This window comes from Lutra lutra, chromosome 13 (assembly GCF_902655055.1).
Source record: "Lutra lutra chromosome 13, mLutLut1.2, whole genome shotgun sequence".
Classification (NCBI taxonomy): domain Eukaryota; kingdom Metazoa; phylum Chordata; class Mammalia; order Carnivora; family Mustelidae; genus Lutra; species Lutra lutra.
In genome coordinates, this window is record NC_062290.1 from 90,493,512 (window position 1) to 90,519,615 (window position 26,104).

Genomic DNA, 26,104 nt, shown 5'->3' on the forward strand with positions numbered 1-26,104 from the left:
TGCCCAGGCTCCCTCCATCCCAAGACTCACACACATACCACTTGCTCTGGGCCTTGCTTTGCTCCCCCATAAAAGGGGAGGACAATGCAGGCCCATCCACCATCTTAGGGTAGGTGCAAGGTGTCAGGGTCGAAGTCTACAGAATGGGCTTGGCATACAGGAGGTGCCCGCTAAATAGAGACTCGGGGTAATAAAGTTTTGTAGCTGGTCCCTGCCTGGTAACAGGACACGCGGGGGCAAGGACAGAGAGGGTCCTGCCCTCGTGGTCCCAGGGTCGGGGAGAAGGACATTAGACCAATGACACTGTAGATCACCACCCAGGTACCTCTGGCCAGGGGGCAAGTGGGCCCGGTCCTGGTCCCACCCCTGGGACTGACCCCGTCTTTCCCCAAAAATTCCCCTGAAACTCCTACAGGCCTAGGACCTTCCTGACTCCCACCTGGGAGCCCAGCCCTCCAGACGGTGGTCACCACCAGCCACAGGCCTCACACCTTCGTTCCCACCTCCTCTCCCTCCTGCCTCAGCCCTGCGGGGGAGGGCTCCCAGATACCCAGGTGTGGGGACGTCAAAGTGGGGCCCTGTGCTGTGGGGTGGATGAGCCCATTAACGTGGCGTATGTCCAAGGCTGTGGGTTTTACTTTATTTTATAAAGTGTATTTATTTACCAACCTGAGGCTCGAACTCAGGACCCCGAGATCAAGAGTCCCATGCTGCACCGACTGAGCCAGCCAGGTGCCCCAATTTTAATGTGTTAAAAATATCAACGGGGTGACTGCCAATGGGGGCACAGGGCTTCTTTTTGGGGTGGAGAAGATGTTCTGGAATTAGGTAAGGGCGAGGGTCACACAACTCTGTGAATATGTTACAAACCCCTGAATCGTGCTTTAAAACGGTGAATCCTATAGACATACTAAAACACCCAAACCAGGTGGAGAGGGCGCGTTCCTGTGGGCTGGGGTGCACGGACACACAGCAGCCCGCGTTGCAGGTGTCACGGCTCTCACCTAGCCAGTGCTCCCCCGTGAGCTTGCCGAAGCCATCCCGGTATGCTTCCCAGCCTCGGAAGAAGTTCACGGAGCCGTCCTCCCGGCGCTGGAACACCTGCAAAGGATGGAGAGCTGGTGTCCGCCCCCCCGGGACCCCAACCCCGACACGTGTCCCCTGCCCCCCTCACTCCCTTCGGCCACCTGCCCGCTTGGGGAGATCAGGGGCCTGGAGCAGAGCAGGGACTCGAGGACCTCACGATGGCCCCAGGCAGGACTGACGAAATGCCCCCAGACCTCCCCAAAACGTGTCCCCAGGAAGGAATCACGGTGGACGGGGCTGGAGTAAACGCGGCTTCCAGGCCCACCTCGGCTGCCTCGCTGTGGGACCCAGGACTGGTCCCACCCCGGCTTCAGCCTCACTTTCCCTACAGGCCAAATAAGAAGGGTGGGGAAGGGCCCTAATACCTCTTCCCAGGTCGAAACAAAACTGCAAAAATCCATTCTCGAGTTTTGAAGAACCGAGAACGCGCGCGCCCAGGCCCGGCCTCCGGAGCTCCATCTCGCGAAACGATGCTGGCGGAGTCGCGCACAGCCCCCCAGAGAAGAGGCGCCGGCGGGGGGACCAGTGGGGGCCTGGGGGACCAGAGCCCCAGCCGCTTCCGGGGGTGGGCACGGGAGTCCACAGCTCGCAGGCACCTGACTCCGGACCGACGAGCGGTCGCGCTGCCTCTGTAACTCATGTTAATGACGTCGGCGAGTTGGGAGTCCGGAATCCCATCGGTTAAACTGCTTTGAAGTAAGGGCCGCGCTGGGCCAGGCCCGGGCCGCCGCGACTGTTCACAGGATCCGCTGACTGGCCTGTTCCCAGCTGCCCCCTTCCAGCTCGTTCTGTGTAACGAGCCTTTTCCTCGCTCATTTGCCGAGGCAGCACCCGCGCCCCACCGGCCCCCTCCATCTGCGCCCACGAGCCAGGCGGTAGAGATCGGGCTGCGAGCTGCCGCTTTCCTGACGAAGCAGCCTGATTTCAGTCGCCCGGAACCGCCCGGGAGCGTCCTCTGCCGGGAGCTTGGCCTCCTGCTCAGCACGGGTCCCCGGGGACCCGGATCGGTCACAGCCTTTGCTCAGCTGTGACGTCAGGGAGTGGCCGGCCTCCCGTCCTTCTTGTCCCACATCGCAGACCTGGCCGGCCCCGACGGGTGCAAGTGCTCTGAAGGGACTGGCTGGGGAAGGAAATTCGATCGGGCTCCGAGAGATCTGAGAGGTGCTGGGCTGAGGTATTGACGGCCCGATTGGGACCCTGAGCACGTGCCCTTTGAAAGGCTTAATCCTGGTAGAAGCGCAGGCGCTCCCCGGAGAAGTCTCGAGAAGGCAGCAGGCAGTGGGAGCCTGTTTCTGCCAGAAGGGGAGAGAAGCAGGGGGGCCCGGTGGGGGCAACAGTCAGGACCTGGGCCCTGCCACTTAGAGCGCCGGCCACTGGTCCACCTCTGTCCTTGGGGCGTCACAGCGGCACCTCCCCCATGGGCCCCGGTGGTCCACTGAGAAGACACTCAGGGCCAGGCACATAGCTGGTGCTCAGCGCCGTGCCGGCTGCAGGAGAACAATAGCGCCGAGCCCCAGGGGCCAGGCCGGGGGTCTCCCCTCCACCCCTCCCTGTCAGCCCCCGTCCCAGGAACACCCTGCTCTTCCTTCCAGACTCGGGCCTTACGCACATCTACCCTGAGCCGTCCGGGAGCCCACCCGGTGCCTCCATCATCCATTCAGATGTGCCAGAAATCATCTCCCTTAGGGCAGAGGGACACAGGGCCCCGCCCCACCCAGATGGGAAGCAGGACCGCTCTACGACGTGGGGACAGTGGGTATGACCGGCATGGCCGGCTGCTGGAGGGGAGTCCAGGGTGGGTCTGGAGGGGGGGCAGGGTCCTGACCACAAGTGTGGCCGTGTGGCCTGGGGACATCACTCCTCCCCTCTGGGCCTCGTTTGTCCTCACTCACTAACAAGCCAGGCCTGCCCCCCCAGGGCCCCAGGGAAGGGTAAATGGCAGGACCCTTGTCCTATTATCCCCACCGTCGTATTTTTCCTATCACTGCTGTTGGGGGGGCGGTCTGCTGGGCTTTTGGGCACAGGCAGGGTGTAAACCCTGGAAAATGAGCCAGATGGACAGAGCGCTCAAGGTGGGCTGGTGTTCACAGCTGGCCATGGCTAATGCCGGGGCCGAGTCCCTCTCACTGAGTCCCTCTCACGTTCTTACTCATGGAATCCTTACCCCAACCCTGTTCTCCACCCCCTCATCCTCAGAGTAGACAGAAGCTCAGACACCGGCCAGAAGTCGGGGGGACAGTGAGCATGGGCGGGGTCGGACCCACCCCTCACACCCGCAGCCAAAGGCCAGGCTGGACACCAGCAGCCAATGTCCTCCCTGAAACGTCACTCTCATTTGCCACTGACCAGCCCTAGGAGGTGCCTCCTTGTCCCCCCGCCCCAGGACTTTTAAGCCGACCTCTGACTTCTGTCCGCCCCTCTCTCCCCTGCCAGGAACAGGGCGGGGCCCGGCTGGGGCTCAGCCTGGGTGCATGATCAGTGGGTGAGAGCTCAGGATTTGGGGGCTGCCCGGGTCCCCCCTGCCTCTCTCTCGCCCCGGGGACAGTACGCCTCAAGCAACCACGAGGGGAGACGCTCCCGATGAGATGGTTTGAGTCTACACCCGCTTAGAAGCCACCGCGACTGTGTGCCCACGTGAGCGCGTTCACCCATGACCCGTAAGCCACCCCGAGAACGGCCCAGACACCTCCACGAAGACGCTTTGCAGAAGTGGCACTTAGACTTGACGCCCAGGACCCCGGGAGAGGCAGGTGACATCATGACACACACACTCACAGATGTTCGTATCGGAGACAAAAGCTTCCTGCACTGACACTTGCCCTTTGAGACACGGCTCTCTGCATGCTGCCGGCCTTTGCCGTGGGCCTTCCTGACTCCTGGGCTGAGTGACAGCGGGAGCCGGCCTGGCCGGGATCTCAGGCAAGGTACCTGGGCCCGCCCTCAAGCCAGTCCCTGCTCAGTGTGACCCACGGTGTCCAAGGGCCCTCGAAGCCACAGACTGGCTGCCAGTTCTCCAACGTTTGCAGGAGTCGGCTCTCTCTGACTCAGAGGCCCAGGCTGGGCCACAGCTGGACCTCCGGGACACTGGCTGGATGGATGTCACCAAGCAGAAGGCCTTCAATTACAGAGCAAGGATCAGCCAGACAGGAAGACGTAAGAGGGAGCGAGCAAAGGACGGAGAGAGCCACTTCCCGGCCATCTGTCCCAAAAGAACATGAATCCCACTTAAGCCAAAAAAATAAGAGGGGTGGGCAGAAAAAGGTAGGGAAACAAAAGAATGCCTCTTGAGGCTCAAATCTTCACGGGTCCGGCTCCCGGGCGTCTCCCTTGGGTTTCAGCAGCAAAGTGACCGAGGCAGGATGCCAGCCACCGGCAGGCCGCTCAAGCAGGTGGCACGGAGGAAGACAGACAGAGCGTGTTTTCTTGATGCGGCTTCTCAAAAGCCAGTGCCTGTCGCCCGGCGTGTCTTCCAAGTACTGCTTGGGGGCTCTGCCAAGGGAGGGCCGGGCCCACATGGTCCCGCAGATGGTGCCGGGCGGTTCCAAAGGAAGGGGCGGCTGCATTTGGGGCGGTGGCAAGCTGGGGGGGGGGTGTGCAGCAGAGTGGCCGATGGTCCTGCGTTTGTCAACTGGGCTCCAGCGGCCTGTCTTGTGCTCCACGGGTCACATCTCTGCCGGGACCTCCTCCTCGGGTGGGTCCTGTTGGACTGGCTCCTTGTCTGCCATGGGGCTAAGAGCCAGAGTCACATCCTGGACACCCGAGCCTGGCTCCGTGGTCTCCCCAGCCCAGAGGGCTTTGTGCTCCCGTTTGGCGAAAGAGCAGGCCAAGTGCGGGAGGTGGGGTGACCACTGCAGAGTGGGGACACCCTCAGTGCTGAGGGGGTGTGCCTTGCATCCCCAGGCCTGCAAGCCCACTCGGCCCTCAGCGCAGCTGAGCTGGGCCAGCCCAAGGAAGTGCCCTTGGGTGGCACCTGGGAGACCACTTCCCATGGGGATTTCCACCAACAGGCCACGTGTCCTCCTAAGTCTGGGCTTCTCTCTTCTGCAAAACGAAAAGCTTGCCGCTCCAGGCCCTGTCTGCCGAGCCTGGGCTCCCAGGGTGACTCAGGCCCTCAGAAAGCTCACAGCCTCGGGAGAGGAGGACACAGAAGCCAGCAGTCATGGGGCTGGGCAGCTCCTAACCTGGCATGCTCCTTCCGTCCCTATGCCTGTTCTCTCACCTATCAAACAGGGGTCATATGAGCTCCTACCCACAAAGACTCGGTCGTGGTTACCAGCGCTGGGGGGGTACACATTAGTCCAAAATGGTGACAACTGTTGGTACATTTGCTGGGAGCTCAGAGGAGGTTGGGACATCTGCTGGGGTGGGCTCCAGGAGGGCTGCCTGGAGTAGGAGACAATCAGCTGAACTGCTTATTGAGCAGGGCCTTGGCACGTGGTCAGAGAGGCCAAGAGATGGGTGCTGGGTGGGTCCAAACCCTATGAGATGGGGAGGGGGCGTCTCTGCCTCTTTTCAAGGGTCCCCAGGAGGCAGCGTCTGGGACTTTCCCTATGCTCTGATGAAGCTGCTGACGAAATCCCTTGCGGCAGTCTTGTGGGTTTTGCAGCTTTGGGGCCCACCAGCCCCCCAGACCTCCTGGCAGGCGAGTCTGGGTCGGGCAGGGGCGGGGCATTGAGGCCGAGGCGGATTCTTATTTCTAAGGAACAAAGAACTTGGACGTGCCATGTAGTCCTTCAAAGGCGGCCGCTGCGGAGGCTCTGCCCACTTTCCCAGGCGGCCATGGCTCCTCGAATCCTTTCTGGATACCTCTGGGCCGTGTCCCCAGGGTGCCCCCAGGCTTGCTGGCAGGAGCACAGGTACAGAAGGCCCCAGATTTCGAATCTCAGCTCTGCCTCTCGTGGGCCGTGTGACCTCAGACGAGTCACAGCCCCCCTTCCAAGCCTCAGTTTCCCTCTCTGTAAAGAGGAGCCAGCAGCAGTCCCCTCGCCACCCCTACAGGGCTGCAGGGAAAACGCGCCATGAAGAAAAAGCATAAACAGGGCACACACAGTAGGTCTAACCAACGTCCCCTCCCTCTCCTTCAGAGCCAGCTGCCAAGCCCAGAAGGAAGCGGTCCTCCTCCTTGTTTTTGACTGAAAATGGTACCCCCGGGCTTGGCGCCCCGCCATGCTTCCCGGCTTGGCAGTCGGTGCCTGCCGGCTCCTGGCAAACGGTGCTCGGAGCTGCCATTTATCAGATGCTGAGCTCCCGGGCTGAGTCCCGCGCGTGCTACCCTGTTTTATGTTAAAAGTTTACAAAATCCAAACTGCTCTAGGCGGAGGCAAGCTCTCTCCAAGCACACCGGTCGAGGGGACGTGGGGCTGGTCGTCTTGCTCATGCATGAGGGCATATAGCCCCAAGGACTCGCCAGGGCAGCGGGGAGCCGGTGCCGAGCCGCGCTGCGGCTTGGGGACACCATGGCCCGCTGATGTCTGCAGCAAGGACAGGCTGAAGCCTCAGCCCATGTAGGGAGGAGGGTCCCACAGCCCAGCTGTCCAGCCTCCCCCTGGGCGGCCTGGGAAGCTTTTCATCTCTCCCTGAGCCTGATTCCACTGCCAGGCTGGTGGTGGCTCCTTTGATGTTTTGCAAGTGAGGGAGGGATTCTCCTCCCTGCCTGGGGAGCCAGGTGGGGAGGGGACCAGTTTCTCTCACAGCGAAGCCAATTAGCAGCATATCTGAGCCGCTGACCTCGCGACAGTGACTCGCCTGGCAGAGCGTGTGACCACAGTGCAAAACGGGACGTGGGCTGCTCAGCTCGTGGTGCTGGGAGCCGGCGACGGGCGCCGTGAATCCCAGTGGGGGCGCAGAGCCAGATCGATCCCACGGCGGGTTCCTGCCGCGGAGATGCTGACCTGGACCTGATTTCCGTGACCCCAGAAGTAATTACGCAAAGGCGAGGGAGGGGACCAGCAATCAGGCCTGGTGACAGCAGTGCTGTGGGCAGATGTCGGCGGGGGCAAGGCTGTGCCTCGGGGCAGAGAGGCAGGGAAGTTGGGGGGGGGGCGTGTGCAGAAGCAGAGCGGAGCGGGACCTTCCTCTGACCACGTGAAACCCACACCATCCCCTGCTAGGCGTCCGCACAAGCTGAATGAGGAAGGGGGCGCCCCAAGAGGGGATGTGACCTTCCAGTCTCACGCGCCCCGCTGGGAGGTGAGGTGAGCCGGAAACCGCCAGCTCCGCCCCACGCATCGCCTTCTGAAGGAGGAAATCTTCTGTTTTGACGAGACTTGCCTTTAAACACCCGGCTTGGGAGGATCCCACAGGAGGGAACCCGGTTCCTCTGTTCGCGGGAGTCCCAAGGCTCAGCCTGGACGCCTGCTCCCCTGCGCCCCGCTCGCCGGGGAAGAGCCCGCAGAGGCTTCTGACTCTCCCCGCACATGAGCGGTGCTCTGTTAGCCTCACTGAGCAGGTGAAAAAGTGAGGCTCAGTGAGGGGGACTGTCCTTGCTAAGTGTCGGTGGTCACGTGTGTGACGAGGGGAAGCAGGTGGACAGGAAACCGCTTGGTCACACCTGTACCGAGAAGGCGCTTGGTGGCTGGGCCCCGGTGGTCAGAGAGGCTTCCCAAAGGAGGCCCCTCACCCCAAGTCACAGGTCGGCAGGACAGGGTCCTTCCTTCCTGCCTCCCTCCTCCTTTTCTGGGGCAGGGGCCGGGGCGAGTGCCTGTGTCAAGTACAGAAGTGACCTTGACAATCGGCACGACCCCGTGTGGCCCGGATCGCTGTGGGCTTTGGGACATGTGGAGAGAAGGCTGCGGTTCAGCTAAGGCCAGTGGCCACATCAGCCAAAAGGCCACCTTGAGGTGTGTGCCCACCGGCCTCAGGGACCTCCCCACCCAAGGAACCACATGTGGCCTCTTTCCCACCCAGCAGTTTCTGCTCACCGCAGCCACAATCCAGGGCCCACGGAATTCACACGCCCCAAACTACTGCCCCACAGCCGCGCGCCCTTGGCCCCAAGTCTCTGGGTCACTCCCCACTTAGGGAAGTCCTGAGGGTGACAGGAGCCCCGTCAGCCCTCGGGACAAAGCCCGTCTTCTAACGTGCCCGCAACCGCACACGACCCAGCCCCTGCCCGCCTCCCTCCTCTCGCCCCTGCCCCCTCGAGCTCCGAACACCAGCAGACAGAGCCCACACGGGCCCAGGCCCAACGCTACCCCATCCCCGCAGACCTCCGCCTGTCTGTTCCCTTTGCCTGGAACCCTGTTCTCGCCTTGTCCCCCAGCGCTAGGACCTTCCTGTCCAGAAGCTTCCCTGCGCTGCCCCAGGCTGGGTTAGGGTCTCTCCTCTGGGGTCCACCGCCCCCACCCCAGCCCTATAGCCCTCACAGGTCAGCTCATCCGCCAGCTCCCCACCAGGCCAGGAACTTTGCTCTTGGCCCCCCCGGCCTGCGGTTGGTGCTCGGTGGTTGAATAGTTCAGGGTCGCGTGTGACGGCCGGATCCACAGACACGCGCAAGGGCCTGTGTTCTTTAAGCCGTGAAGCGCCTGCAGGTGCCCAGCCTTGCCCGGTCCGGTCTCACCGGGAAGCAGGCCCTGGCTGCCGCGTCCAGCCCCAGAGGCCCTGGCCGCCAGGGAGAGCGATCCGGCGTCGGCACGCGGGGCCTGGCAGCTCAGACACGGGGCCTAACGAGGATGGATGGTACCAGGGTTCGGAGAGGCAGCCGCGGGCTCCTTCCCAAACAACAATTGAGTTTCCGAGAGATTCCGCATGGCAGGGAGGTGATCCTGACAGATGCCCAGAGGTATCTGGGCAAAGATTGCTTTTGACGGAAGCCCAAATGGATATTAACGTCTATCGGCCTCGCAAACACTTCTCAGCCGAGAGCGGCCTTCCTTCCACGGCCCCTGATCCAGGTGTCTGAGCGGGAGGGCAGGGGGGTGGGGGAGGCCGATGTTCCTCACCGGCTCCCCGGTAATGGGCCCTGAAGCCCGGGCCCCGGGTATTACCCGCCTCCCGGCCCAGATCCTGATGCACTTCCGGGGAGACGGGCTTCGGGAGATGCGAGGCCCGGGCCGGCACCTGGGTCTTTCATTAAGCCTGTCCTAACCCTTAACTCTGATTTCTGGGCTTTGGCTCCTACGTTGGCGCGGCTCTGCCTGCTGAGGGGCTCCCAGAGGCAGACGCCGTAACTCAGATGTTCAGAGTTAGGAAAACAAAAGAGCTTTTCGCCCCCAGACCGGACGCGGTACACTTAAGTGCTCTCCTCTGGAGCTTGAAGACATGTCTGCACGTTTGTCTGTCCCTGGGCCTTTGGGGGATTGTCAGCTGCTGACTCTGCCCTACGAATGCGCTCGCTCCCCCCCCCACCGCCCACCTGCCTCACTCCGGCCTCCCCTGTCTCTGCCCCCACTCCCCCCCCCCCGCAACCCCGCTCAGGAAAGCCGACCCCTCTCAAAACCGATGCGGGCTGCCCACACCTCCATATCCCACCACACCTTCCCCCAGAGAAGCTTCTCTCTGCCCTCTGCCTGGCCATCGGCGCACCAGAAATCGTTACCACGCTCCTTGGTGAGAAATGGAGGGGTAATGCCAACCTCTCCTCATGCCCCAAGTGCCAAGGGCAGAGACCTGGGGGGCTACCGAGGCTCTAGCCGACCCGATACCCTGCTTCAGGCCCCCATGACTGTCCCCTGCACGACGGTCGGTGACCTCTTGGCAAAGAGCTCAGTAAAAGGGGGTCATGCACGTCCTGGTCCTGTTGGATGGCCGGGTCCTTGCACAAGGCATGGCCCATCGTCCTAAATAGTGATCGCGCCACCGATGGGCCTGTGCCGAATGCCCTACAAGCATTTGCCGGAAGCCTTGGTCAACCTGGCCATCTTTCCCCATCTTCTGAGATTTGGGGAGGGTCGCAGGCCTGTGGCCCAGGTCCCACCCATCAGCACAGCCACTGGCCCAACGGCTGGGGAAGCAAAGAGGAGAGGACACAAGGGACCTCTTTCAAAGCAACCGTAGACTGCACCCCGGGCCCGCACCCCTCTTGGGGGTGCCTATGCCCAGGGGTAGCTGTGCCCCGGGGGCCCCAATGCCAGCAGCCCTGGGGCAGTGGGGTTCCCACCTTGTCACCCATGGCCAGATCTGGGGGGCTCCGTTCCTGGCGGCATGGCCCTGAGCTGGTTTCTCGGGCCTCCCAGCCTCCTTCCAGGACATTTCCTTTTCTGCTTAAGTCAGAGATTTTCTGTTGCTTGCAGTTAAGATCTCACAGTGAGGCAAGTGGGTATCCCCATTTTACAGGAGGAAACTGAGGCTCAGAGGAATTAAGTAACTTCCCCAAGATCAAATAGCAGGACTGGGAGCTACCCCGACATCTGTCTGTGGATGTTGGAGCCCAAGCTCCCCACTGCCTTGGCAAAACCTCGATCACAGGCCTGTCCGCAGCGTGAGCCAGTGGCCTCCTCCTCTCCCCTCTCCCCGCTCTGCTCCAGGATGCATGGTCAGGTTACAGATCCTGAAGCCACCTTAAGCCATCTTCCTCTCTCCGGCACCCTCAGTAGCTCCCCAGTGCCCACCGCAACCCCACAGCCCGGGACACTGACGCTGGTCTCTGGTCTCACTTCTTCACGTGCCATCCACCCCAGGTAACTCCGTTCCCTGAAGAGCCTACATGCTTCCTGCGTCCCAGACCCTGGTTAGGTTGGTCCCTCTGCCTGGAGTACCTTCTCTGTCCTTCCCCCTTACTGCTCTCACCCGCCTCTTACGGCTTATCTGCAAAGCCCCCCTTGTCCAGGAAGCTGGCACAGAGCCTCCCCTACCTCTGCTTACCGTGACCTCTTCCATCCAAAAACCTCACAGACTCCAATTTCTCCAGGAGGACTGCGGTAGGGACTTCCCCATCTCTGTGCAGCCCTGGGACACAGTAGGTGCTCAAGATTGTTTGCCCATTTATGAAACCAAATGTGAAGCCAGGAACCCTTAAAGTGTCGGTTGTACGAGCCCCACTTTCCATTGTCACTGGGCATCCCAACCATGGCCAACTTGGGGAGGCTGAGAAGCTTTCAGGGTGGAGGCAGATGTCCAGGGACAGTGGTACAGCTTGTTCACCGCTCCAGGGCAACCGGCCCACATTTATTCTCCTCACCAAGCCCAGTGTCCCAGGGGGCCAAAAGGAAAGGACAGGCATTTTTAATTTACATGAAGTTACCCATCGGCCAGTGGCAGCCCACTGAAGCCTGGCTCCAGGACTGAGCTTCAGGTAAGGGTTGGAAGGCCACTGATTCGATGGGGAGGGACAGCAAGCTCACTTCATCTCCCAGCTCTAGAATGGGGGTCAGCAAACCACAGCCCACAGAAGGACTCCCGCCCGCTGCCTGTTTTTTAAATGGCTTGTGAGCCAAGAATGGTCGGGAACGTTTTTAAAGTTTTTTTAAAAAGCAAAAGAAAAAAATATTTAAAAATATCTTTGTGATAATATTTGAAGAACGCACAAACATTTTATGAAATTCCCATTTCGGCGTTCACGCGTGTTACTGAGATGCTGCCAGGCCCGTGCGTTTCCCTTGGCCTGTGGCTCTGGCATCCGTACCAAGGCAGAGGCCAGCAGTCGCCCCAGAGGCTGTGGGAGGCGACGCACGCAGACCCCACTCCCAGAAGGGGCTTCCCCACCAGCAGACCCAGAGACTCCCTGGGGACTCAAGCCAGGGGCCTCTCCCCGTCACCCCACCCCCTTCTCCCAGCTCAGGGGAGATATCAGGGTCACCCACGGCCACCCCACCCCGCCCTCCCATGGCCGTGGGGACATTTCGTTGTCCCTACTTCCCACCCAGGCAAGAAGTCACACCAGCTCCTTGCCGGGAAGCCCCTGGGATCTCTGCTCCCTGTAGGTGCCTCCCCCCGTTTCATCCTTTGATCGCCTGCACACGTGCCATATATCGGACAACCTGAAGGACAGCATCTACACAGCAAGAGGCTCCTGGTGCCGCATTCCATGCCAAAGCCCATCCCCGACTTGCTCAGTGCTGAAGGGGAACCCCTGTGTTCCCAGAGACTCGAGGCTCGGGGAGCAGGAGGGGGCTCCATGGGCAGGAGACGGGGTCTAACATCTGCTCCCATGGGGGCCCAAGTTTCCACCCACAGCCTCTGCCTGCCCTGTGCCGCTTTCCGGAGGTGTGGGGTTCTTGGGGGTGAGATGAGGGGCAGGTTTGTGGGGGCCAGCGGCAGGCCTGGCCAGAGGCAGAAGGCTGGGTGAGGGGCCGCTCAGAGCACCCCGGTTCGCGGACGCCGCCCTGTGGGCCAGCTCGGCCCACCTGGACCTCTGCAGGGCCCAGAGGAAGCGGACTGTGCCCCCCGGGACACTCACCGTCCAGCCGCCGCCGTCCGTGCGCATGTCACAGTAGACCTGGAAGCCGGCTGGGTAATGTGTGGGGAAGACGGAGTAAATGCCATCCTCCTGCTGCCCGCTCAGGAGCACGTCCAGGCAGTCGCGGGGCGGAGACCCTGAGACAGGGCCCGTTGTCAGGGCTGCGCAGGGCACCTGTGTCCCCGCCCGTCCGCCTCTGTCCCTGGGTCTCCCTGGCTTGTCGGTCTGCCCTGCAGTGTCGCACGGGCTCCAAGGGACCAGCCTTGGGGACAGACCTGGGCGAGTGAGCCCCCTCTCTGAGCCTTGCTGTCCTCATCTGGAAGATGGGCACAAGGGGCTGGGAAAGGACTCAACAGAAGGGTGCAGGTCGGGTGCTCGGGGCTGCCCAGCAGCAGGAAGCTTTCAGCAAACAGCAGCAGTGTGTGGGCAAGGGGCGATGGGGGTACACAGCTGGGCACCCAGGTCACCCAAGAAAGGCAGCCTCCCACACCACACTCACCGTTGGCGCAGCCGCGGGGCCGCAATCCCCTGGCAGGTGCCCTCTGGAGGTCAGCTTTGATGTGGGGCCGGCCCACCCCCCGGTCCCTCTGCAGGCCATCTAGGACATCGCTGACCGAGTTCACCAGGTGAGCCATGTGGCCTTGACTCTCGGAGAGAAGCTGTGGGGCACAGGGGTGAGTGGAAGGGGCAGGGACTCCGGCCAGCCAGCACCTGCCAGTATGACCATCCCCTCCTGTGCGCCCTGCTGGGGCCCGATCTGAGGAGCCCAGTGTCTGTGTGTTCAGAGGACCGGGGCTCAGGTGGGAGGGGAGACAGAGGCTCCAGCAGAGAGCTGTGTCCCGCTGCACCCGGGCCCCATCCTCCTCTGTCTCTGTGCCCCAGCCCAGGTGAGAGGACTAAAGAAAGTTCTACCGTGCAGGGGAGGCGGCACCGGGCAAAGCTGGGTTCAATCCCAATCCGCCCATTTACCAGGTACACGTCGGGGTGGTGAGTGACATCACCAAGCCTCAAGGCTGGGCTGCCAGGGCTCCCTGTCGCAACCGCCATGGAGCCCAGTGACATGTGGGAGGGACCCAGCACAGGGTGGGACCCCAGGAGGGCACAGAGGACTTGGCTCATGTTGTTACTCGGATGCAAAAGGCACCTTGCAGATTACAAAACACCCTCACCCACAACAGTCTCTCCTGATGCCCAGCGAGACTGCGAAGGCAGGGGTGGCAGTGCTGCGTGCAAACTGGGGGCCCTGGGATACCCCTCCCCCCACCTAGCCCCCATCCCAACTCCACGTTCATGAGCCACGGCTCCGATGTCCACCACCTCACCTCTCCCTCGCGGTATTGCCAGGAGGGAGGGCTTGGCTCGCTGTCCCCTGGTACAGATGAGAAAACTGAGGCCCAGAAGGAGAGATCCCCAAGGGAGAATGACCTCGGGCTGCTTCCCCAGGGCTGACTGGTAGGAAAGGAACCTAGGGGTGGGGACAGTACAAGTGGGGGGCGGTGGTCTGGCCCCAAACTCTGGTGTCAGTTCTGGGTTTTGACTCAGCTCCTCCTCCATTCACTGGGCCAGTGACCCTGGAGGAGTCACTGAACCCCCTTTCTGAACCAGTGTAACGGCACCTGTCTCTGAAGTGGGGTGGGGGGCGTTCACGAGACCACGTGTTCGGGACACGAGGGCTCAGTCCGGGTTCCCTGTGTCATTCCGACCGCTCGGCCGGGTCTGGGGGTTTGTAGCCAGCGTCGCACTGACCGCCTCCCCCCACCCTGGGGGGCCTCTGGGCTGTGCCTGCTGCCTGAAGGGTCTGGGGGCTGTCACCTCCCCCACCCCACAATCTGGGAGGCTGCAGGACCATGAGGGGCGAGGCGGGGGGGACGCAGAACCTGCTGGGGCTTCACACCCCGAACCTGTCACTTGCCAGATAATAGCTCGTTCGAGGAAGGAAAATAGAGACACACAGTGCCAGCAGTTTACAAAATATGATTCTTGGCTTGTCCAGAAGCAAGGGCCCTGCACAAGCCTTTAGTTTCCCTGTCAGCTTCTCCTCTGCAGGGAGGGCTGAGGCCCCGGGCGGTGGGTGGGGGAGGGCACAGGGGTGGGCAGAGGGGCCACGGGGGCAAGGCGGTCGACCCCTCCCTGGGCCATCACAGCAGCGTCCCGTAGACAGGCCCCGTCGGGGGAGCCCCGTGGACCACACGGATGCAGGCAGCCCCCAGAGTGGGGGCAGAGGGCAGGGGGCACCTGCTGGGCGTGGGCGGCAGAGATCACCAGGGCTCGTTGGCTACGTCTCCAGGGTACGGCCCATCCTTCTGCCACGAGCAGACACACTCGAGAAACCCAGGCACAGCGCGCTCTTGCTGGCGGGCAGGGGAGACCTCAGTTTAAACCAGCAAATGATTAAAGTTGAAATGTACACATAAACATGCTCCGAATTAATAGGGAGAGTCAGTCCCCGCTCGCCGAGCTGCACGCGCGCGTTAAAGAGGACTGGCAGCCGTTAGCGTGAAGTCCAAGCTGCTTCTGTTTCTTGCTCGGGGTCCTGGGCTTCCGCAGGGCACTCGGCCACTCTGAGTCTCCGTCTGCCCCTCCGTAGAATGGGCACCTCCTAGGGCCATGGCGCTGCTACACAGCACCCAATAACCCCCTGGGGTTCCTATTATTACTCCCTCCGGCAAAAGAGATTTTTCCGTGGTGGCTCTCCACTGGCCAAAACTTTAGTTTACAAATGATTTTATTTCCATCATAACGAAAGAAAGGCCCATCTCTGTGTGTGCCAGATGCCAGCTGAGCCCAGCCCAGCCAGGAGCTACCACATCCTCGTGGGTATGATTACACTGTCCCCATTTTGCAGGTGAGGAGACTGAGCCCAGGGAGGGCGACTGATGGGCCCAAGTCCCACAGCTGCTACCTGCTGGAGGCTGGACTGGATCCCAGCTCCCGAGCCCCAAAGGCAGAACCCCTCCCTTCCACTGCTCCCGGGCCAGGGGCCGGAGACGTCTGTACCCACAAGAGCCCCCCCGAAGCCTGTTTGCCGTGGGGCCCGGGGGTTTGCCATGAGGATCAGGGAGGTGCCTTTTAGCAAGCAGCTCTGGCACTTCTGACAGAAGGTGCCTGTGGGCAGTGCTTTGGGAAACCCAGTCTGGGCTGATCACCTGGGGGTCTGCGGAGCTTGGAGGAACCAGGAGCCACAGGGCCATTAGCTCCGCAAGACATGTGGTCTCTGAAATCGCCCTGAGTCTGTGGGAAATGAGTCAAATTAAACATTCTTTTGAGAAGTAAATACATCAGGGGAGCCAAGGCACTACCGGACCCCCCAAAAGCTATCAGTCTTGTAGGAACAGCTCTAGGCCTCTGCGTAGGTGGGTGGGTGGGAGACCCTGAGGTCTCTCCCTGCGATTCCCCACCCCTGCACTAAGGGCCTGGAGGTGTCCCCAAGCCCTGCTGATAGAGGGGGTGGCTGACCACCCCACCCCGGGAGAGGGAAGCGCCTTCCGATCAGTCACCCAGACAGGAGGACGAGGGCTCTAATTTCTCCAGCTGCAGCCTTCCAAGGAGGGAAAAGACCCACTGCTCATGAGCTGCTGCGTGACCGAGTGCCTGGTCATCGCCAGTGTCCGGAAGGGGCTGGAATCAACGGCAGGGTGTCCCCAAGAACCTGAGTCACTGGGGAGACGGGGTACAAAGCCAGAAGCTGGGCAGGGCGCTGGAAGGCCAGATGTCAGAGGCCACTGGACCCTGTCTCTTGGCCATTGTCTCTTTCTGGGCCTCAGTTGTCTCTTCTGGAAAATGGTAAAAAACCAAATCCCTGATTGTGGGGGGGGGGGGCGGGGGGGGGTTCTCGCTGGTGCTCCAGGAGGGGCCAACATTGCAAACTCTTCCCAGATCTACCAGGTGCTGCTAGGACCCGCCTTGGCTCAGTGCGGGGAAGGGGATCTGGGGAGTTGGGGCAGAGGTGTTGCGGGGAGGCTAAGGGTCTGGTTGAGCTCTCTCAGCTGGTCCATCCTTCCCTAGAAAGCCGGGAGCATCGAATGGCAGAGAAAGGGGGAGAGAGCTGGGAAGGGGGTACAGCTCTCTTTGGATATGTGGCACAGCTGGGGAGAGGATCTGCCCCTGACCCGCCACGTGACCTTGAACCTCAAGCCACAACTGATGGAGGCCAGGTCTGGCCTCACCTGTACAGATGCATCTGGGAAGCCTCTGGAGCTCTGGACTTGGCCTGACTGTGGGATGCCATGGGGTGTCCCACAAATACCCAGGATCCCCAGGACAGTGGGCAGGAAATGGTATCCCTCTCTGGGTGGCCTTGGATGAGACTCTCTTCTCTGAGGCTCACTTGCTCGAAGGTAGATGGGAAGAGCAACATTCCCCAGTCCTAGGACCCTTGGGGACTAAGGGACGCTGTGGCCATCAGGCGCCCAGCACGGGGCTGGACCCGCTGGCGGCAACCCCAGCCCCCACCAAGACCCCAGGCGCAGACCCAGCCCCTCACCTGGATGAGGCGGCCCTGCTCGCTCTGCAGGGCGCTGAGCCCCTGGCCCAGGGTGCCGAGGCCCTTCCGAAGCCCGGTGCACTCCGCCTGCAGCTCCGAGGCCCGAGCCAGCAGCCGGGGCAGCTGGTCCGCCAGGGTGTCCAGCAGCTCCCGCTCCCGCTCCTGCTCGCCGGCCAGCCTCGGCTCCGCCCGGTGCTCAGCCAGTGCCTGCAGCACGGACGCCTGGGCGCCCTCCAGGCGGGCGAAGCCGTCGGTGAGGTCGGGGCAGCGCGGGTCGATGAGGATGCTGAGACGCGAGCTATCGGCCCTCTCCACGGTGACCAGGGCACTGTTGGCACCTGCCGGCCCGGTGCTGACGACGGGCGGGGGTGCCGTGCCTGGCGCGTGGGTGTGGTTCAGGAAGAGCACAGCGCCGGTGACGGCCACGGCCAGCAGCACCGCCAGGGAGAGCAGCACCGTGCACAGCACGTAGCCACAGCTGGGCCACTGTGGGCGGGCCCCGCACACACAGACACAGACACAGACACAGACAGACAGACGGACAGGAGAGAGAAGGGGCGGCATCAGGGGCGGAAAGGGGCTTCTAGCTCTGCCTGGGGAGGGGGGCCCAGGCAGCCTCAGGACGGGGCCTCTGGCCTTTGGGAGGCCTGGGCAAGACTCCGAGGGCCCCCTTCATGGGACAAGGGCAAAGGAATCCTACAGAGAAGCAGAGATGAAAGACAGAAGCCCAGAGGGGAGTCAGAGAGCCCAGGACCAATGATAGGGCAAGTGCAAGGGAGTGAGGGATGCAGGCAGCCGGAGATGGAGAGGATGAAAAGAGAAACTGAGGCAGAAAGGCAGGGAGACCTTTGGAGGGCCAGCCGCCCTCCCCTCCCTGCCCCTGCCCTGATCCATGTGGCCTGCACGAGGTAGGCACACGTCCCCCATGCAGCCCTCCTGGGTGGGTCACGGCTGCAGGTGAGGGCTCCCACAGCCTCGGGCCCCCGTGCTGCCACTTCCGAGGGTGGGGGGTGACCTTGGGTGAGGGACCTCACCTCACTGAGCCTCGGTGTCCTCACCTGTAAAATGGAGGCAATAACGGCGCGCCCTGCCCCGCACGTGGGTGCCCGCCGTGCAGACTCAGGAAGAGAGAGCTGTAACGGTGACAGCAACCACGCTAAGAATTGTCACACTGTCATAGCAGAATGAGCGCCCATCACTAAATTTTCCACCTGGAGCACCCAGAGCCCAAGTCCCGAAGCCTGGGCAGGCCTGCGAGGCTGCCAGGCATGAGTCCCCGGGGGCGCAGGGGGCCGCCGAGCCCCTCCTCTCCTCTTTCCTCCCCTCTCCGCAGAGCAGGCTAATGCCAGGCACCCTGGAAAAAGGCGCCTCCCTCCCTTGAAGGAGGTGGGGGCTGGGCCGCCGGGCAGCTGTGCCCCCCGGAGCAAGAAAAGGGGGGGAGGTAAAAACTGAGTTCGTTGGGGTCTACCGGCTAGAACCAGGGGGCGGCAGCTTATCCTTAAAGGAGGGGTGCCCCCGTGCCCGCCGTACCAGATTGCTCCCAGCCCCGAGGGAGCCCACATTACAGCCACAGAGCGGGTGCTACGTGGGGTACGGGAGGCCCAAGAGAGCCCAGGGCTTGCCCAGAGTCGCATAGCAGACGAGACGTGAGCTCCGACTCGACCCCCAGCCCCCTGCCTCCTCTCGGGGCCAAGCCCCTTCGCCAGCTGGCTTTCCCCCACATGTACAACTTTCGGAACTGGAGATGCGTCTTGAAGGGAGTCGGTACAGGACGCATTTGCATGTGCCGTAAATATTAGCAGCTTTTACTACGGTGATAGATGCGCACAGAGCACCGGGAGGTGTTTGTTCTTTGTTTTCCACCCAAAGTGTTACTTCTGTATGTCAGCGATGCTGGGAGGCACCTTCCCATTTTTCCACATTGTAACGTCTCCGATGGCGGGGGCTCCTACAGCTGAAATCGACCCCTGCTTTCCCAGCGATACACAGAATAGCGAGAATAGCGCATCCTCTTACACAACGCCGCTTACTACGAGAAAGCACCATCGAGCAAGCAGCCGGTTTTGCATAAATTCAGATTCTACAAGTAAGTCCTGCGTCTCCTAATTGGCATCAGAGGAAGGTGGGGCCGGGGCTGAGTTGCAGAAGGACAGAAGCCCCCCTCCACCAGGAAGGGTGCCGTGCTGCTGGCGAGATGAGGGAGAGAAGGCCTTAGCCCGGCCCTGCAGGGATGATGCCCCAGGACTCAGCGCTTCGCCCCTCCTCTCTCCATACCTTCCCCAGGCAGCCCATCCATCCCAGGCTCCACACATCTCAAAGGTTTACTCCTGCCAGACCTGGACACGTGAGCTCCCCACATCAGCTCCGCATCGGCTGCTCCCTGAGCCTGAGGCATCTGCTGTCCCTGCTCCACTTCCTAATTCCCTCTCTTCCTTCAGGGCCCAGCTAGATGCCACCTCTTCCAGGAAGCCTTCCTAGACTGTCTCCCCAGCCCTCCCCGCCCCAACCTAGTTATGGAGAGACTCCTGCTCCATGTCTCCGCGGCCCTCGCTCCCCTCTCCTCCGTGGTGGCATTCATCCAGACACAAGCATGTCATCCCCTTTGACTTCATTCGCCTACTCGCTCAGACACCCATTCCACGTTCACTGGATGTCCCCATGAGCCAGGCTCCAGACCAATCCCTGAGGATGGGGGTGGCAGTTGTCCTAGCCCTGCCCTGGGGGAGCCCATGTCCCCTGGACAGCAATTCTCCGCCTATGTGGGGCGTGGATCGGTTTGGGAACCTCTGAAATGTTTGCACACAAGGACGGCTCAGTTGGCGAGCCCCGGGCCCAGGAGACTTACCCTGGGCCACGGAAGCCCCCAAGGGCAGGGCCCGCTCGCCTGGCACGGAGCAGCTGCTTGTTAGACGGATGGAAGGAAAAGCAGATGGACCAGGTCACTTCCCGGTGACTGCGCTCACACAGCGGGGAGGGCAAGGCTCTTCCGACGACCGTGTGCGGCAGCGCAGAGGCTCATGACCTCCGCGCTGAGCCCTGGACCCCGACGCAAGGCCACCTCTAACCCTGCGCCCCCTCTGATGGCCTCGCCCAGAATGAAGGCAGCCTCCAGGTCTGCCCCAATTCCCCAGTCACCTGCAGGTCAGAAGCTTCCAGATTATCGCCGCCATTCCTTGTCCCCAACCCTGAAACCTCTGAACGACCCCTTGCTCCGGTTAGATTCACTTGGCAGATGGGAAAACTGAAGCTCGGAGAGCCGGAGACCCCTTCCCAAGGTCACACGGGAGGCACACGGGAGGGCCAGCCAGGGCCGGTGGCCGGAATCTGCTTGCCTCCCACCACGTTCTTCCCTCTGTCTGGAGTGTGAGTGGAGCTTGCGAGACAAAGCTCTGTGTCAGCAAGTAAGTCCCTGTCAGGCCCCTCCCGGAGCCCGTCGGGAGACACCTTGCCCCGAGCAGCTCTGAGCGCCGTCCTCCAACCGAAGAACATTAAAGTCCCCAACTGGCGAGCCAGAGCGGCCAGCCCCGTCCCCCCGTGTCTCCAGGACCCTCACCCTCTCGTGCGCCCGCTTCCACCCAAGCTCCAGGACCCTGGAGGGAAGGCAGAGGGTGGCCGGGAGGGAGAGGCTTGAGAAAGCCGCAGGGGGTCCCCTGAGGGGCAGGGGATGATGGAGTTGGACGGAAACAGGCCACTCAGCAGAGGAGAATTAGTCTTCTGAGATCACCTTAAGCATGAAGTCCTGCTCACCTTTACGGGTTTGCTGTTTACGTCTGGCAAAGGAATCTGGCTGAGATAGGGGGGCTCCGGGGCGCGGCAGCGCAACCAACCATGCCGCGGGGTGGAGCTCATTAATGAGCCCGGGGCGATGGCCGAGCAGGACCCACGCCCTGGGGTCCGCAAGACGCCACAAAAGTGCACAGGGCAAGGAGTGGGGACTCTGGGAAGCTGTCCCGGGCAGTGGGCACGAGAGGAACTAGGAGCCCCGGGTTCGAGGCCCACTCTACCCCTAATTGCTTGTGTAAACTCCCAGCTAGAGGGACGTGCCCTCATCCCCTCTGTGACCCCCCAGTGCCGGCCCAGGGTCGGTGGCTTCTCAGGAAGCCCAGCCCAGGGGAGGGGAGGCGTCTTTCCCAGCTGCCTCTCTGTGTTCCCAGCCTCAGAGGGGCCCCTGGGGTCCTGCGGGGGACAGGAGCACTCAGGAGGGAGAGACGCACTGCATTGATGCTTTGTTAACCAAACAGGCCAGCCTGGCCTGCTCCTTCCTTGTCTGCTAGGCGAGCCTGGCGGGGGCAGTAGCCTGGGGCGGACGGGGCTCTACTCCTTACAGCACAGTAGGAAGAAGAAAGCGTCTCTCTAGGGGGAGGCCAGGCAAAGTCAGATCCAACGCAGCTCTGGGTCTATTTTGGGGGGCGGGTCTCCATGTTTCTTGGGAGGGCTTTTCCCCACTCCCCACAGCTCCTGGCCTCCTGGATGTCCCCCCCAGCCCGCCAGCAGCACACCAGGTTCTGTCCATCCCCTAACCTGAGTCCACCGAGACCCCCTCACCCTCCCCAAAAGCTGGAGCGTTGCTGAGCTCCCCCTCTTTCCCCCCACTGACACCCAGTGAGCCTCCTGGCTCTGTCCCCATGCCCCCAGGCCTGCCCTGGTCTAAGCCCCCTCGCCTGCCTCTAAATTACTGTGACTGTCTCCCCACAGGCCTCCTGGCCACCTCCCAGCCGCACCAACTCATGCCCCACGCAGCAGCAAAGGACCCCTCCTGAAGGCCCCGCTGAGACCCCTCTAGAGCGACGGAGGCCTCCTGCCCTCCAGAGCATGTCCCACTGGGCCCCTCAGGTGGGGGCCCTGCAGGCTCCACCCCCCTAATCCCACCCTGTTCTTCCCACCTGCCTGGCTCCTTCCCTGTCCCCCAACACACCTTGGTCTCCCTCCCGGACAGATCTGGCAAATACTGTCCAGCTTCAACCTCACCTCCTCCGGGAAGCCGTCTCCTCCGCACTCCCACCCTGCCGTCTGTCCCAGCCACCCCGCCAGACTGGATAGCGAGCTCCGTGGGACAGGGCCAGGCCAGGACGAGGGCACAGAAAAGTGACAGAAGGGAGTCCTTGGCCAGTCGTCCCTGTGGGCCTCTTCTCCTCTCCTTCTCTCCTTCTCTCCCAGCGCCCGCCTAACCCCGTGACCTCCACCGGAACCCCAGGGAGCAAGAGGACAGACCTGGCTTTTCTTTACAGAGCCTCGTAATACTGCCTGACTTGTGGGTTTCTTTGTCACCCTCACGAGACTCCGAGCTCCCTGCTCCCAGGTTCCCAGCTGTGCATCCCAGCTGAGGTGGGGACTCTGAAAACAGTCACCAGGTGAATGCAATGCAGCGGGGTTTAGGTTAGACATCGGGAAGAACTGCCCAAAGAGGATTTAGTTTTCCTTCTGCAACGTTTCTAGAAGCTTCGAAAGGACCAAGAGGCACTGCCTGGGATTGCCAAGGTTGACCTCCCTGTGGGGTGCCGTGACTCGAGGACTGCTCAGGAACGAGCCCCCGCCCAGGAGGAGCCGGTTACAGGGTGACTTTCTGCCCCTACACTCCAGGAGAGAAGAATCGTGTCTATTTCTAGATCCTTTCATCTGAGCGACTCCAGACTCTGGCAACTGTTCCGCCATCATCTCCTGCCCCAGGGGTGAGAGAGCCCCTTCGTTCGGCAGGCGGAGAGGGGACACTCTAACGAAGACAGGAGCTTGTCCGAGGTCAGCCAGAGAAAGAGGAGCTGAGTGCGGAGGGGCCGAGGGCAGAGCGGCCTGAGATGGTCCCCAGAAACGGCAACACGGGACACTTCATGGGCAGCAGGGGCCATGAGGGCCCCGGGGAACCCCGCAGCCCGCACACCAGGACTCTCCCCCTGGAATTACATCGCACAGCTGAGCAGACTGAACGAGGGAAGGACAGCCAGCCGCTCTTGTCTTCCTCTGCCCGCCAAGGCTCCTCCAACACCTGGGAGGCCCGGGGTTCAGGTCCCGGCTCTAGCTCCTTTACCCTCCGTTTCCTCATCTGTCAAATGGGTTGATGATCCCGGCTGCCAACCTCCCAGGGCAGTTACAGCTAAGAAATGAGAGGCGTACAGAGAGATGAGCCCAGCTGCTGCTCCAAGTGTGGCAAGGGACCTCTGTTCTCCCGGAGGAGGTGGCCCTTCTGGCGGGAGCTGGGTGGTCAGGTCACTCTCCCTGATGGGCAGAGGGAAGTTCGGGACGCTGACAGCCTGCAGAAGGGAACAGGCTGCAGTAGGGCCCGCATCCTCACTTGACCCTCTGAGGAGCCCTTGTGAATCCAGGAGGAAGCAGGAACCGCTGTTCTCATTTTGCAGGTGGAAAAGCCTAGACCCAGAGAGGGGGAGTAACGTCCCCAGAGTCACACAGCATGTGGATGCCGAGGCAAAACTAGGAACGAGGGAGGAGAGAAGGCCAGACCTAAGGGAGGAAGTCGAGAGGGACCCAGGACAGCAAGGCTCTCTCCTTTCACTGAGCACAGGAAAGGCCTTGCCTCTTATCTGAAGCTTCCAACGAGCCTGAGGGGGACGCAGGGGACAGCCTATCTACATGCTGGGTCACCAAAGGAGTGTGAAGGGGAGGTGGTGTTAGATATTGGCCCCAAGCCCCTAGGGCCACAAGCCCTTAGCTGCCTCTGATGCCAAGGGGGCAGACAGCTGGGCTCTGGCTGGTGGCTGCTGGAATATGTGTCCCCAGGCAGCAGCAGAGGGAGGCCCTGAAGCCACATTTCCAATAGATCCCCCAGAAGCCACCTCTCCCTGAGACACAGCAGCACTGGCTGGCTCCTCACCCACAGGCTGAGGCTTCATGAGTTCAATTCAGCACATAGCCCTAAGCTCCCACCCTGAACTGCATGAAAGGGCAGGAAGGAGCCTGGGCCCCTGGGGAAGAACTAGAGATGGGAGTCCAGAAGAAGCATGTGTCCAAAGGGGGCTCCTGAGAGAGGAGGGACCTGGGACAGGGGAACAAGGCAGTAAGAAAAAGGGTAGTTGAGCAGCACAGGCTAAATGCTACCAGGACTTTGATACATAGCCAGGGAACATCAGGGAAGGCTTCCTGGAGGAGGCGGCATCTGACTAGGTTTTGAAGTACATGTAGGATTTCCCTGAGCCAAAGCAAAAGAGTGTGTGTGTGTGTGTGTGTGTGCGCGCGCGCGCACGCGCGCGCGCACGTGCACATGCATTGGGGATGTTGGTGGAGCCAACAAGATGACACTGCAAAGGTCTGGAAAGGGGCAGCCTAGTGTAGGCCTGGGGCTTGACAAATGACAAGCAGTCAGTCCTGGTAAGGGGGCTAGTGGGAAAGGAGAACGGGCACAGTGCTAAGAGGGTAAAAATGGAAAACAAAGGAACAGACCACCCGGGAGGCGCTGGGAGCCTCTGGGGTCAGACCTGGGTTCGAATCCTTACTCGCCTGCAACATGCTGTGTGACTCTGAGCACATGCCTCAACCTCTCTGAGTCACATTACCCTGGGATGTGGGACTGTGCATCCCTGCCGAGCCCCCAGGCTGCTGCAGGAAGGGAGGTTCTGCAGAGAGTTGGGAAAGAGCTTTGCACACTGTGAGGGCTGGGTCCCCACACCGTGGCACTGTCCCTCCAGGCAGAATGAGAGAGTGGCAGCCCTGTAGAGCGAGGGCCCATCAAGGCTCATCCCTGCCACCCCCCCTCCTGTCACCATGAACACAAACAGCTCTTTCCCCAGTGACATCTGTCTGGGAGAAATTTGAAATTTAAAGCGGGCAGTCCCATTATTTGCTCTCCTTGGTGAGTGGGCCTCCTCGTCTTGCCTGCCTGCCCCAGTCCCTTGGCAGCGCGGCCTGGGGCAGCCCCAGGGCTGTCCCTCCACTCGGCTTCGCATCTCCAGCCCCTCTCTGACCGGCCCTGGAGCTCTGTCCTCACCGCTCCCCTTTCCAGTGCACAGCCCTGGGCACCCTCCAAGCCCGCCCCCTCCACTGCCTCAGAAGAGGCAGCAGGAAGGGTGGAATGAGCAGACCTGGCACCACAGACTCAGGTTCAAATCCCAGCAGAGCCTCGTGGCCTCTGGCAGGAGCCACCCTCTCTGAGCCCTGCTTTTCTTGTCTTAAAGCTGGAGAATCATCATACCCAGGCTTCTCACATGAGACAAAAATGTATTGATCCTTTACTGTAGAGCGGGAGGGGGGAGCTGTTTAAAGTGTGAGCATTGAGGGGAGATGCAGGGGATGTGCACCCTGGTCCAGAAGCTGGGGTTACCCTACCAGCCACCTGGCACAGGGTGGTGCCCACAGTGGACACCTAGCAAGGGATTAAGGTGCCCATTGTAGAGGTGCGGAGACAGACACTCAGCGAGGGGTGTGATTCGTGTGCGCCCACAGTTTGCTAAAGGGCTGGTCACCCTGTGAACTAGAGGTCCCCTACTCCCTCTGCTCACGCCGGCACGAGGCTGTTGGAGGCACAAGAGGGCCCTCTGCCACAGCGCCCAGGTCCTGCAGGGGTGCTGCCCCATCCGCACCACGAAACCCAAGTTCAAGCCTCTTCTGGAGGAGGAGGAGAGGAGGGTGCCGCCTTGCCCCAGACCTCCCTCGCCTCGCGGGGTACACCCCAAACTCCAGCCTTCAGCTGGGCGCCCACCCCGCCGGCCGGAGCGGCCACCACCTCGCCAACCGCGTGGGCTCCGTGTCCCCACGCCCCGGACCCGCGCGTACCTGCGGCTTGTCACGCGGCCGGTCCTCAAGTTGGGAAGCGCCGCCCATGGTCTTCCACCGGTCGTTGACCATCTTCCGGCAGGACTGGCGGGGGCGCCCGGCCAGGCGCGCCGCTGCGGAGCGCAAAGACGCCGGGGTGGGCGCGGGCTCCCGCGCGGGGCGCGTTCCGCCCTCCAGATCCCCGCCTCGGGGCCCCGCGCCGGCTGCCCGGGCCGGCGGGCGTGCGTGTCCGGGGATGCGCGGGTGAGGACGGGGTGCGCGGGTGTGCGCGGGTGAGAGCGGGAGCGGGAGCGCGAGAGCAGCCTGCCCGCCAGCCCGCCCGCCGCTCGCGCTGCGCGCCGTCCCCGCTCCCGCGCCTCCCCCTGCGCGCTCCTCTCCCTCCTCCCTCCTCCCTCCTCCCTCCTCCCTCCTTGCTTCTCAATCTCCGCGTCTTTTTGTCTCGGACTCTCTTTGCCTTTTATTGCTCCCCCCGGCCTCTCTCT

General features: G+C 62.0%; 1 protein-coding gene across 2 annotated transcripts in view; it reads right to left on the reverse strand.

Annotated features, from left to right (window-relative positions):
- The window catches only part of FIBCD1 (fibrinogen C domain containing 1), a 29,466-nt gene extending 3,707 nt beyond the window's left edge, over window positions 1-25,759 (reverse strand). The window contains exons 1-6 of one of the 2 annotated variants that reach the window (XM_047700479.1): window positions 25,623-25,759; window positions 17,963-18,037; window positions 16,905-17,390; window positions 12,921-13,080; window positions 12,422-12,558; window positions 1,005-1,101 (exon numbers count right to left, since the gene is read on the reverse strand). In XM_047700479.1, coding sequence (XP_047556435.1) covers window positions 1,005-1,101; window positions 12,422-12,558; window positions 12,921-13,080; window positions 16,905-17,390; window positions 17,963-18,037; window positions 25,623-25,694 — 1,027 coding nt within the window. In that variant the 5' untranslated portion in view covers window positions 25,695-25,759. The remainder of the gene's footprint in view (window positions 1-1,004; window positions 1,102-12,421; window positions 12,559-12,920; window positions 13,081-16,904; window positions 17,391-17,962; window positions 18,038-25,622) is intronic. The other variant, XM_047700480.1, reaches the window with a different exon arrangement.
- Between the last annotated feature and the right edge of the window lie 345 nt (window positions 25,760-26,104).